General features: G+C 38.9%; 1 protein-coding gene across 11 annotated transcripts in view; it reads right to left on the reverse strand.

Annotated features, from left to right (window-relative positions):
- Positions 1-13,587, reverse strand: part of LOC145454340 (uncharacterized) — a 49,244-nt gene that overhangs the window by 9,485 nt on the left and 26,172 nt on the right. For 4 of the 11 annotated variants that reach the window (XM_080332332.1, XM_080332342.1, XM_080332339.1 and 1 more), the window contains 8 exons: positions 11,878-11,970; positions 11,572-11,604; positions 7,291-7,377; positions 6,526-6,569; positions 6,429-6,466; positions 4,620-4,660; positions 4,235-4,414; positions 2,402-2,510 (listed from right to left, as the gene is read on the reverse strand). In XM_080332332.1, the coding sequence (XP_080188458.1) occupies positions 2,402-2,510; positions 4,235-4,414; positions 4,620-4,660; positions 6,429-6,466; positions 6,526-6,569; positions 7,291-7,377; positions 11,572-11,604; positions 11,878-11,970 (625 nt within the window). The remainder of the gene's footprint in view (positions 1-2,401; positions 2,511-4,234; positions 4,415-4,619; positions 4,661-6,428; positions 6,467-6,525; positions 6,570-7,290; positions 7,378-11,571; positions 11,605-11,877; positions 11,971-13,587) is intronic. The other 7 variants (XM_080332334.1, XM_080332336.1, XM_080332335.1 and 4 more) reach the window with 5 other exon arrangements.

Raw genomic sequence — 13,587 nt, forward strand, 5'->3', positions numbered from 1 at the left:
TACAATATGATTGTAAGCACTGAAATGAAATTTCGATTAACATTGTTTGAAATGATTAATCCAGGTTCAGGTGACAGCAACGCTTCAACATTTCATTTCCATGAAAGTAGATTCGCTCCAGTCATAACCACTGTCATTGAGTTCATGCCTTTCCGACATCTCCGGTAATTTAACTGCCGTCCGAATACCTTGATCATATTTCTTTATATGCCGACTCGTAGCATGGCCAACTTTTCCTCTTGGCCTTTGTAAAACGGCAATGTGGAACCACAGTCAGGTCGAACTTGCAACCATTGGCGTTGCGCGATAGGAATTCCAACTATGCCACTCATGTTACGTACATAGTACATATAGCAGACAAAAATAGAAACCAATAGACAAAAGAAATTGTAGATATATATAATCACTGCACAAGTGCACAAGACTCGAATTTCAAAAGAAATTTCGAGACGCAAGTGAAGCTTTCTTGTCAAAGAGGTGCATGTTTGTCAAAAAATCTACTCAATATTTTCTACTATACGATGTAGACAGGAAATATCCAAACAAGGTATGCACTCAAAGTTATAATGGCTACAGTTTGTATTTAAAAATTAAAAAAAATTCCTATACGACTAGAGCAGTGGTCGGGAACCTATGGCTCGCGAGCCATATATGGCTCTTTTGGGTATAAGATATGGCTCTATTACTTATTTTTAATTTTGTACTTAGTTTTATCGATATTGCAGCAACATGTTAGTAAATTTTCATAACCGCCAGAATAATTTTTCTCGTAGCAGCATAAACATGTATTCAAGAGTTCAAGACAGTGGCGTATACAGGGTTAAGGGCTCGGACCCATTTACAAAATCCTCAAATTTAAGTTGCTGTAGCGCCAGCGACCGATATCCCTCGCTAACTCGATGAACCGGACATCGCGCGCTGCGTAATCTTGGATTGTACCATACGTTGGTTGATGAGAGAATAGCAGACATGGGGACATCTCTATGACAATCTAGTCTTCAAACACACATTGTCTTCCTGATCTACGCCGAGAAATGAGCTGCCGCGGAAGTGACATTTTAAGTACAAATTCAAATTACAAACAACGCTACACTATCCACTTTTTTCATTGGTAAGTCGGCCTAGCTGAGCATTAGCCTACTTCTGTTAAAATGCAGGCGTATAGTGCAACGTTTATGTTACCGATGAATACTTTAAGAATTGATAAGTCGATCAATCCTTAGATTTTCGCAATCAGGGCTATAGTTATATTAAATTAATATCAGTTATTATAAATTCTGAGCTAGTTACGATGAACTGCATTATCACAGGATGACTAGTAGCCTACGAGTTTTTACAGAGAACATATGGCGCCCACGACGAAACCCATGTACTGAGTTCGAATTCGTACGACCATGACGTCACAAGGGATCCACATGTATGGCTCTTTGGGAGTGGAAATGGAAAAAACAGGGCCAACATGGCTCTTCAGACGAAAAAGGTTCCCGACCACTGGACTAGAGCCTTCCAGATTTCAATCACGAGTAGGAAGGGAAATGCATCGTACTCTAGATTCTTTGAAGCAATTCTGTTCCCCTAAACAAGAAGTACCATAGACAAAGGAATTTGCCGAAAACAAAGGATCACAGTTAAATTGCCGGCAAATGACCATGATATTCCACATCCCGATGACATCAGTTCAGTTAACTTCCTGGTGAGGGTGAACTGAACAGTTTCGAAGAATAAATAGTCATGGATATGTCATTACAGGCGCATAGTTCCTCAGATCTACTGTCCAAATTCAAAGGAATTGTATTTTGTTTGCAGAACACAAAGTAACTCGTTATTACTAATACTCAGAGGCATACTTCATAGGAAATTTTGATTCAAAATAACTATGACTGCTTGTATAAGGCATTACTATTTGAATTTTCACAGTATGAAAGCATGGCAGGAAAATGCTTTCCTGTATAGCTGAAAAATTATTGGTGTAAAGCAGACACCACCAACAAAATGATATCACCATAGCCTTTATCAAAAGTTCAACAAAATCTCATTTATATTCCAACTTAACAAAAATTATTACTACATTTGTTTTGGTAGTCAAGGAAATAGGAGACAGAATTAGGACAGAACTGGTAATCTAAAAATTTTTATTCTTTTTCTTCTGACAAAAACCTGTTGACAGGCTTAGGGCAGATGAATTCTATGATGCATTTATTTTGACCAGGATACTTTCAAATTAACAAAATATAATCATAGAGAGCAAGAACCCCAATATTCTCCTTATTTCAAAACAATTCCCATATGAAAATAGATAATTGTTTTTCAATTCAGGAGCTAACCTCACTCCAAAATATAAGCAGTCGTACGATAACAGAAAAGTGATGGGCAAAAATGTGTAATGTCCAAATCATCTCACTTGGAACCAAAATGAGTCATTCGAGGCGTCTTGAATGGCATTGAACTGCCTGTCGGAACTGATTTAGGCATCAGTGTAAGATCTTCGGAGCTTGTCGAGCTGGCACTGTCTATGATTAAAATACCGTGTTCACGCAAGTTTGCAAAAAGTCCATTTTGATTCCGTTGACGAACACAGGCAGCAGGCAAATAGACAATTTAGGCGGAAGAAAGAAAGCACCAAACATGTGTTTACTTAAGAAAGGCAAAAATATTAGGAACACAAAGGATAACGCATCATTGATAAGGAAAGGCATCCGTGCAACGTACAGCACAGCGTGAAAAGCAAATAAAAAATTGTTTCCACCACAGAGAATAGGCACATATGGAAACGATAAGTCAACAATCAATCATGGCGCAGCACCAACACAAAGCATGAATATGAGGTTGACGGAATGCATGCCAGCAAACAAACTTAGAAAGGAAATGATCATTTCGTCAAATATCAATAAATGAGGAATTACATAACGGACACAGGAAGATTGAGTATAGAGGATAGATATCAAAGCACTGAACATTTAGGATTGCCACACCAAACCCAACAAGGGAATCTATCAAAAGATGGTGCATTACATTGTCGTGTGTTGACTAGGAGCTGAATTCAAAATATTACTTCACTTGTTGCATAAATATCGCTATCTGTATTTGCAAATAACAATGATCATCATTCACGCTGGCTGCTTTTTTTAAAGATTACACTGCATATGTATTTCGTCTGCAATAACATCTGCAGTGCATAACAATGTATATTCTGCACGAAATAGAAAGAGAGAGCTGCTATTTCTGACAGCAACTGTGACAAGCGAGCAAAATCAAACCTCAAAAGTTGAATACGCAAGTCGGGTGCGGAACATAATCTACCATTATCGTGAATAACGGTACAGACTGTGCCGAAGACCAGGCCAACCTAAAATATGCGCATTTAATGACAAATATCTCGTGTTCTCGTGTGTTACCTTATACACAGTGGCATAATTTGAATAACCGATATAAAAGGTTGCTCATATCGCAGGAGAGCAACAGCATCGGCGATGAGAGTGACTTTTTGTAATGAACTTGCTGTTAATACATGGAATAGCGAGGAGAAAAGTGCTTGCCCCTTGATATGTCTACTCATAGCCGCCGAGTCTGAGAAAAAGGATATAAGGATACCAGTCCAATACTGCTTATTTATGAATTGTGTACGAAGTAAAATGATTCAAATCAATTAGTAATGATTGATATTATTTCCCAATCAGGCTCATCGTCTGGTTTGGGTGCTTTTTTACTATATGAGTCTGGTGAAAACCTGACTCTTTGCATTTACGGCTTATGAAACACTTGCTGCATGGTCTTGACAATGAAATTTTTGTGAAAATTGAAAAAAGCAAGTGCATCATAATAGATCTTAGTTGCCAAGCCCACATACTGCTTTTTCGATGATGGGACCAAGGTAAATATTTGGACGATGCGGTCTATTTTGCTTGTCATTTGGCTCTTGCACCTGTGTATTTATAGGAACACCCAATTTATATAGTATTTTACAGATATCATGTTGCTCAAATACTTGGGGCAGAAGATTAAAACATTGATAACATCTGTTGCGCTAACCACCACCCTGATCACAACCAGGTCTGTTGATGTTATGTTTACAAAATAAGCCACATTTCAATCGGCACACTGACCATTGTAACGCACAGAAAAAAGGACACAACAAAACACACTGACAAATGACAAATAGATTAACAACGAAACAAGTGCAATGCATGGCTTTCGTGCTTCAGGCGAAATGAAAGGAAAAACACGCAGAATTCACCAGTGCTGCGATTGTGCCTCCTGTCCTTCATGTGGAAAGGCATTGGGTCTTTGTAACTAGCCGGTCTCGATGTGACGGGAGAGTGTCCGGAATCTTTGTAACTAGCAGGCCGCGACCCGATAGGAGAATGGCCTGAATCTTTGTAACTAGGCGGTCTCGAGGTGACGGGCGAGTGACCATCTTGAAATGGTTCAGAGGAAAGTTATAAATTGAAAATTCAAAAGACGTAATATACCAAACTGCTGGGATAAAGTTAGAGTTTTAATCAGACATATGAGATATGGCGATACGGGATACGGCATTTCTGCTCGTTGTGACAAGATTACAGGAGGAACTTTGATTTTACGAGGACACGGGGACAAATGCCTGTACACTGATAGCTTACCACTCTTGCTGCTGCCCGAACGGGGTGGTTGCGGTGGTGGTCTGAAAGAGTATCATTGAATTTTACGCAAGAGAAAATGTGCAATAAAGAAAAGATTGATCTCACAAAACAAGAAAAATACCGTTCCGAGCCGAACATTATTGACCACTGGCTATCAGCTATGTACAGTCGGTGTCCTACACACAGCATGAGCTCATTTCTTGCGGCGCATGGAATTTTGACATATACAAGAGTAAAACACAAAATGAACCAATTGAATTCATTTATTCAACTACCGTAATTTTCCAAGTATAGCATGCCCCCATGTTGAATACGCACCCTTAAAATGGCATGCAAATTCTGGGAAAAAGCCTGTATCCATGTATAGTACGCACCCTGCATTTGCAGTACACGAATAGCTGTGTTTCAGTATACTATGTCGACATGTCGTTCTGTTTTGCGATGACACTGTTCAACAATCATGACATAACCATCGCTAATCATTATGCAATTAACGGCATTGTCTCTAAACGGTGGTAGATAACAGCCAAAGCCTGCGAGGCTGGCGACGTGATAGTTCAGGCAACCGACACGACATCTTGAGCACGAGCCTATTACAGATGCGGTTGCGAATCATTATACAATTAACAGCATTGTCTCTAAACGAAAGTAGATAGCAGCAAAACCTGCGAGGCCGGCGACGCGATAGTTTAGGCCAGCGACACGACATCTTGCGCACGAGGCCTATTACAGATGCGACTGCCAAGACTAACGGTTATGTCGTGCGCACCAGGTCTTTTAGAGATGAGACTGATTACGCAAGCGAATATATCTTGCGCGCATGGCCTGTAGTATATGCGATTGTTCAGGCCTGTCTTTGACGCAATGAATTACCAGTAGCGAGGTTTGCCGCTCACTTGTGCTCAATCGTGACCTAATTTCGCCTGCGTACAAACAGCAGACTAACTCAGCAGAAGACAGCATGCTGTGCTGCTCGGTATTTGGTAACATGTTTCTCGCTAATTGGCAGCGCGCAACACTGATACCAGTAGTACGAATTACTAGGTACGATGGCTGAAAGTGATGCCGGATTGGAAACAAACCTGAAGAAAGGTGTGATTTCAAGTTTTTTGTCGAGGGACATTTTTTTCAAGCGTATTGTTCCCATGTATAATAAGCACCCCCCCGGTTATAGGGCAAAAAATCGAGAAAATTTTGCGCATTATACATGGAAAATTACGGTAGGCAAGTGTCAAATGTGAGGAAAACTGGATAAAATGGCCAGAGCTACAGAATCTTTACATATATGGCGATAAAGTTGCCGCAAAGACTACTAGATCCCTGATGGCGTGGAAAAACTCAGCGATGTTATTTCGCTGTCATTTTATAAAAGAATATACAGAATTTAAATTCACTTTAAAATCCAAATATCTAATAAGCCTACCAAAATACTTTACTAATTAGCTGCAGAGGGGGTCGGTAACGAGGTACTTTTCTGGAGTAAGCCAATTAAAGTTGGGTTTATCTGCTTGAAATACCCACTCAGGTTGCTGCAATTTCAGTCTACTTAAAAGGTTCAAGGTTTTTAGGTAAAAATAGTCCTGGAATACCTACTTCGGTATAAATTTATGACTTTACTTAAAGTTTCACTTGAGTAGGATCGTGGCTACTTTGACCACCTCTGCTTAGACTAGCTGTTAGAAAGCTTCATTTCCAAGTAGTTAAATTCATATCAAGTGGTCGCATGTGGACAATATTGAAGTAAGACATAAAAGAATTTGCCAAGTATCGCTGTAGAGTTATTGTTCCATTGGATCATTAACACCTTACCGGAAGGGAGGCGTATGGTCATCATAACTTTGTCTTTGCTAAAAATAAACATCAATTAATCTCACACATCAAATGACACTGGGCCTTTTCAACTTACAGTCGGCCTCGGAAAGCTTGGTGGAATTTGTGGCGCAGGTTTATCTAAAAACGCACGAGGAACGATTAGGAAACATGACACATCAAAACTGACGATGGGCGCTCGGAAATCGAAGCATGCCTGAAGTCTCGCCAGTTCAATTACCAATTAAAAAAGAAAGATCTAAATAATAATGACAATATTAATGAACGTGTAAGATAAGAAGTTGCAAACAGTATCCCTGATGTTGAGCTTGAACTGCAGTTAACATCTCGAGGCAAAATGCAAAATATCACTCTAGTAACTAATTTTCGAACATAGCTGCAATGATGAAGAATTTGTGAATATCATAATTCTTCAGGAAAAAAATGAGAGTTGAAAGCTTTTGCGAACAATGCATCATTTATAATGAATAAAGGGGGCATGGATGGTTCACTAACATCACAATGCAATACCACGCTTAAACGAATGTCTGGCGATCACAATCAACAACTGATACTGTTTCGTTATGACCAAGTACAGGAAATGACATTATTCCTTGACGACCAAGAGTCTGATATAACTAATTTCTTATTGTCCCGCAGTCACAAACGATCGAAAACTATTTCAACACCCAGGGTTTTGGCAACTTAGGATAACCAACCCTGGTTCAACATATATGATATCGCCAATCATCATTCACAAGCCTGCGAAACATAAGTCTTTGATGAATAGCAACCGTCCAAGTTAAACGGATGTAAATCAACGGCAAAAAACTCCAGTGCATGCAGCGAAATGCATCGTCACCATAGCCAAATTGAGACTCCAAAGTCAGCTGACTAAACATTGAAGATTCCAAGCTGTTCAAGTTCTGCTCTGAGCACAGGGATGAATCTACGATAGAAGCGTCACTGAAGAGTCGCTCAACATGAAACGTAGTCTAGCTTAAACTGAAAGTACTTGGAAGTATCTCGAAGTACCGTATGTGGTAGTTGTAATATGATTTGAGAGTGTGTAGTACTGTAGTGATGGCTGCTGATTCACATTTGAAAATATTGGATGAATTAGGGTTTCAGTTCGAAATTGGATATAGATTTTACACAAAACCGGAAAAGGATTTTGGATTCGGCTACATTGATATGCGAATTCAAAAGAATGGATATGGTTGTGAGACGACAATAATTGAGACAAGAATTTGTACTTGCAAAATTTCTTTGTTACAGCTTTATGAAAATATAGACAAATTTCAGCAACAGGTTTAACCCGATCGAAACGGCACACTCATTAATGATTACTGAGCGTATTTTCACGAACACGCTTTACTTAATCCAAAATTTCCTGGGTTGTTCTGGTCGTAGACAATTACAACTATTACAGATGGATAGCTATTATCAATACGCATACGTCGAGCCATAAATAACATCTTATACTATCGAATAGCCTGTTCAAAATGCAGATTGAATACATAAAAACGTTTTGCGCAAAATACAATTCGCCACGACGTTCGCGTGAATGTGCGCGCGTGAGATAAACCAGCGCCCGTGACCTAAATCAGCGCATCTCCGAGACATCAAATTCATTTGCAGATCTTTTCTCCTAACATGTGCTGGTTATGCCCATTGCCCATCTATTGGAATACTTATAATCAAAAATTAGTCGCACAGAAGATTCTTCGAACTGGAAGTAAAAATATGTTACGAAATAACATGCGCGGGTTTTAGCAATGTATTTTCTGTTGCTGTTGAAGATTACGCATATTGAATATTTTTGCTATTCATACTAATACACCAATACGGCCATGATGTTCTTCAGCGAGCTACAAGATCGCCGCTATTGATATGACAGCAAATTTATGTCCGTAAATAGCTTCACTTCTGGTGGAAATGTTTCACGTCTTTCCCGTAGTAGCGAATAAAAAGAAATGCACCGGCACATCAATGCTCCGGTCGCGATTCTGGTATTGAAAGGTATTTTCGAGTCTGCTCGAGATTTCCGTCCACAACGCGCAGGTCATTTATGAAAATTTGACGACCAGCAAAGCCAGGCATCAAATCCCGGTTCCATCTAATCAATGCACTTTCTTGATTCAAAGTATTTTATTCGTCCATGATTCACGAGAGAGGCAAGAAAATTCGTCGTAACTCTGTCAAAGCAGTTGACCTATTATCATTGCGGTGTGGGCAACGAATATAATTGCAATAACTTCAGTTGCCAATGCTATAATGGTTTCTTACGTTTTTCCATGTGTTGGTGCTAGATGTGCTGGCTTGTTATTATTTTGATTTGCTATTGCATTACACACGTGGTGCATTATTTCATGATATATTGCGCCATGCAATAAATTCTTTTACAAAAATATGGTTGAATGTCGATTTTCAATGTAGCGGATCGAGGTACGTAGAGTCTGCGGTCACGAACGCACTTCGAAACTGATTGCTGCGATGCGTGTGTTGTACAACAGCAATGTTAGTTTCAACACATGGCACTAACTCGTACAAAGGATAGACAAGCGATTACATATACCGACGTTGTGAAATGAATCATTTGAACGTCCGCGATACTATGTTATTACCCAAACAATAACACGCGGTAATATATTTGCTGTTGTGATTAGCGCAGATTCGCTGTTGCAGATTACACATATCGATTGCTGCTTTTTATACTAATACAGCATTACCAGCATGATAATGTGCAACGAGCTACAAGATCTCCAACGCGCAATCGATATGACAGCAAAGTTATGTCAGTAAATGGCTTCACTTCTGGTGAAAATGTTTCAGATCTGGCCCATGGTAGAGAACAAAAGCAAAATATGGCTGAATGTCCAATGTCCATTGTCAAATTAGCGAATAAAATAGGTGTGTAGAGTCAGCGGTCGAGTTGTGCACTTCGAAACTGATTGCTGCGGTGCGCATGTCGTGGACACTGGGTTTTCAAAATGCCTATTTGTTCAATAGACAGCCCTTGTCTCAAAGCGATTGTCTACATCACGATTATCGATAAAAGGCTTGCATAATATGACCTAATCTTTTTTCAAATGCCCAGTAAAATATCAGTGAAACACTGTATTTTATATTGCAGGTATGACTACCTGTCAATCCAACCACTATATATTCAGTTCTAGTTGTTGTACAAGAGCAAGGTGTGTTTCGACAAAGCACTATCTAGTACTTAGTAACTCGTACAAAGCTAATATATACACCGGCGCGGTGAAATGAATCATTGAACGTCGTCGATACTAGAATAACTCACGGCGCGTGTATGTGCGCCGAATGCGAGACGCCTGGCATCAGTCGCGCTATATCCAACTGTAGCCATCGCTATATCAGCGGTCGTTACTCTCGATTGTATTATCGTAAGAACCTCACTCAGGTAATTTTAGAATCCTGATATCCTTGCGAAATCAGTCAGGCGATGATTCTATCCCGAGCAGGTCTTTGTATGACGTAGTCGCAAATTCAAAAATCAAATTCTCTTTTATTTTCTAAAAGTTGAGAACACTTCTTGGTATAGGGGCATCACCTGTTTCTCTCTCGCTTTGAGAGTAGCTCAGTTGGTTAGGCGACTGTTTCACGATTACAGCGATATATTGGGTGTCGGTTCAAGTCCCGTGGTTCAGATTTTATGAACATTTTACTAAATGCATTAAAATTTGGACTTGAGGCCGGCCGTTTCGATCGGGTTAAGGAAAAGGCAGGCTCACAGCACTATTTAGCAAGTGGAAATACTAGCAGCTCGCAGAAAATTACGATGCCAAATTAATAAGTTGAAACGCTCACTACCACCAGATATGCCTAAACTACACCATAATGTGCATGCAGAATTCAGTCAAAATTCACAGTGTAAATAGACGTCAGCGGCTTTTGAAGTTACTGCTTGAACTTTTATATTTAGTTAGGACAGGTTTGAAACCTGAAGTACTCGGTTAACTTACAGTCTATTGATTTGTGGCCAAGGCTTTATGAATGAAATCGTCACAACCATTTGAAAAATACTTTGTGCATCTCATTTCTGTAAAATGGTGTCACTTCTAGAATTACTAACCATCCTGGAGCTCATTAGAATTTTGCATTTTTATATTTTCAGGGTTAGGTAGCACTATTCCAATTTTGACATGACGAAATCCTGACAAAACTATCCCTACTCAAGCAGCACCAGTGAAAAATTCGACAACATCCAAGTCAATACAACATGCTATTGTGATTTAGTCGTGTGTAACATTACCTATATCAATGCCGAGGAATTGTTAACATATCTAGCGAATTACCTTGAATAGGAATTACCAACATAGAACTAAATCTAAAACTAGCTTTAGATCAGATTGAACATGCTTGCTAGCGCAAATTTTCAAATTAGTAACGTCCAACATTTCAACAAAGACTCAGCAAGAAATCTGTCACCGGATTGTAAAAGTGGATGGATCGAAGGCCGATCTCAATAATCTCACCATGACTAAAATGAATTCAAATCTATGTTTCAAGATTCAAAATTCAAGATCATTCATCCACCAACACCTTCAATTTTAAAATTTAGTTTTAACAACACAGCATCCTACGCATAGAAATTAACATTTATTAAAATCGAGAAACTATTCTCTCTATTTGATAGTACAGCTGATGCTTCTAAATTTTCAAGTGGGAGAGTGTCACAGCAATAAGTGAATATCACAGGTTAATGTAAGGATACTGTCCGTCCGTTTCTTTAATAAAATTTATTTTAAACTGTACTTCAATGGAATTTGCTACCTAAAATTGCACCTACAATTATATTTATGCGAAATTCAATGTAATCATAACATTACCCATATTTTAAAAAATCAGTCATTCATAATACTCAGGTAGTTAGACTGGGTAACATTTGATGATCGCTAATAAAACCCTGGGCTGAATTGAGAAAAGAATAGGCTAGGCAAACGTCTTAGGTGCAGATTGGAAATAATACGAGCCACTTGAGTACCATGGGAATATGCTTGAGAAAGATACACACACCACAAGAACTAAATTAGCGGAAACTATACACAACACAATCCACATTGGAACCAAAATTGAACTGTGAAATCAAGATGATGAACATATCCATTTCCATTACCAAAAGACAGGTAATCATCCTGGTCATCATTTTCTGAAAGAATGTTTGATGTTTACATTTGAAGAAAGGAGTGCAAACTAACTACTATGTTAGCGACAGCACAAGAACACTGATTAATATACATTGTTATATCTATTGTTATATACATTAAACTCATGTTAAAACAGGATGAGATTATAAGCTTGGTAATATTTTGCAATCATTTACGAATGATTCTGCTGTATGTTTAAAAAAAATACTGTCCATGAAGTTCATATGGGGCAGCATAATCAGAAAAAAAGCAAAATATGCTTCATACGATTGTACCTTCCCTCCCAGGCATCGGAGGCATTGAAAGCCCTGGCGGCATTCTCATTGGCGGACGAAAGGCTGTAGGTGGATGATGTGGGATTCCAGGATCTGTAAGATGGATCATTTTAAATACCGGTACAAAATCTTGTTTGCCAAAATATGCAGCACGGTGGCCTACACAATAAGCCTTCACTAGGGTTATGACTAGAAAATAAAATCCAAAATGAAAATATTAGAAAACCGAGGATGGGGGGATGAGTTTAAGTTTATCTATGTGCTGTGCAGAGCACGGTGCTCTATCAGAAAGAATAGTAGATTACCACTATTCAAATGGCATAAACTTCCATCTCTACGCAATACGAGATGAAGCTCAAGGGCTATGATTCCGTACTTCTAAGTCCCCAGATGGAGAATAACTCTTGAGATATCATGCTTATTCATCGCAAATGCGTGTCAGGAAGCCTGGTATTCTAACCAGATGTCTATAGAAGGAATATACTGGAGTCCGACCGATTTTCGGTTCGCCGATAATATCGAGACGTTATCACACTTTGAAAGAGTTATCGGTAATTTTCCTGACGTCACAACATGGCGGTAGGAAGTCAGAAAACTATAATCTTTGACCGCTAGACTGAGAATATTGATATATTTCATATAGCTCACACTTTACAGGTGCCCAGATGCAGCCTTTCTAGTTTATTTCATGTTCAAGTATAACAATGGCTGTAAAGATGTTCAAATCAATGCCCTGAAGGTTTGAAAATGTGCTTATGTATACATCCAACTTCTTTTGAATATCGGCTGAATGTATTGGGGTTATCGGTCAAGCTGTGAGATATCGCTTTTATCGGTATCAACCCAAAAATCCAATATCGGTCGGGCTCTAGAATATACCAAAGATTATTTGCTGCTATTCTTGCGGTCGAATGTCCTGCGATAAAGTGCCTCAAAACCCCATTGGAAGTCGGACATGTCCGTCGTAGATGTCCCTGACACTAATATAATAACAGAAAGCGAAGTCAAATTGATGGATGAACTTTACAAGAAGTGCAAAAGGACACATATTTGAATAGTAAATTTGTAGCAAAGAATATCTTTTAATTTTAATTTTCTCCTATATTTGGACCAGTGTCGAAAATTGAACTTAGTTTGTGCGGGACATTTTTTCGATTTGAACAAAATGATTATAATTATATAAAATACTGAAAACGCATTGCACACATGTCATACCGTACACAGGATACATGAAGAACATTCTAATACGTTTCTTCTAATTATTAATAGCATATCTGTCAATACCATTACTCGGGCTGGGGAGAATCGAATGAGTGAACTTGAGTGAATCGGTTACGATAATGACTCATCATGACGAGCATGAGTGATGTGGAAAGTTCAAATAAGCGATTTTTATGCAACCACAAAGATAACAATGCCCATTCTACACCACATGAACATAATTTGGTACTATGTCGACCCTACCATTTTTATTGCATTTTGTGACAACGCTGTGGGAAAAATGTGATACCCACTATCGTATCGTTCACGGAACCCTAGCACTTACTCGTTTGAGATTCATGGTGCTTCGACTACATTGGTAATTTTAACCAGGCTGATACTCTTTATTTTTGATTCCGTATTTATACGATCCGTAACACGGCCCACTTCTAGGCTTTTTATAAGACACCGCTTATGCGGATCTCGTGGCACTTACTCGAGTACCATGAG

Source organism: Botryllus schlosseri, chromosome 13 (assembly GCF_051294905.1).
Source record: "Botryllus schlosseri isolate E-star chromosome 13, Bs_hap1, whole genome shotgun sequence".
Classification (NCBI taxonomy): Eukaryota; Metazoa; Chordata; class Ascidiacea; order Stolidobranchia; family Styelidae; genus Botryllus; species Botryllus schlosseri.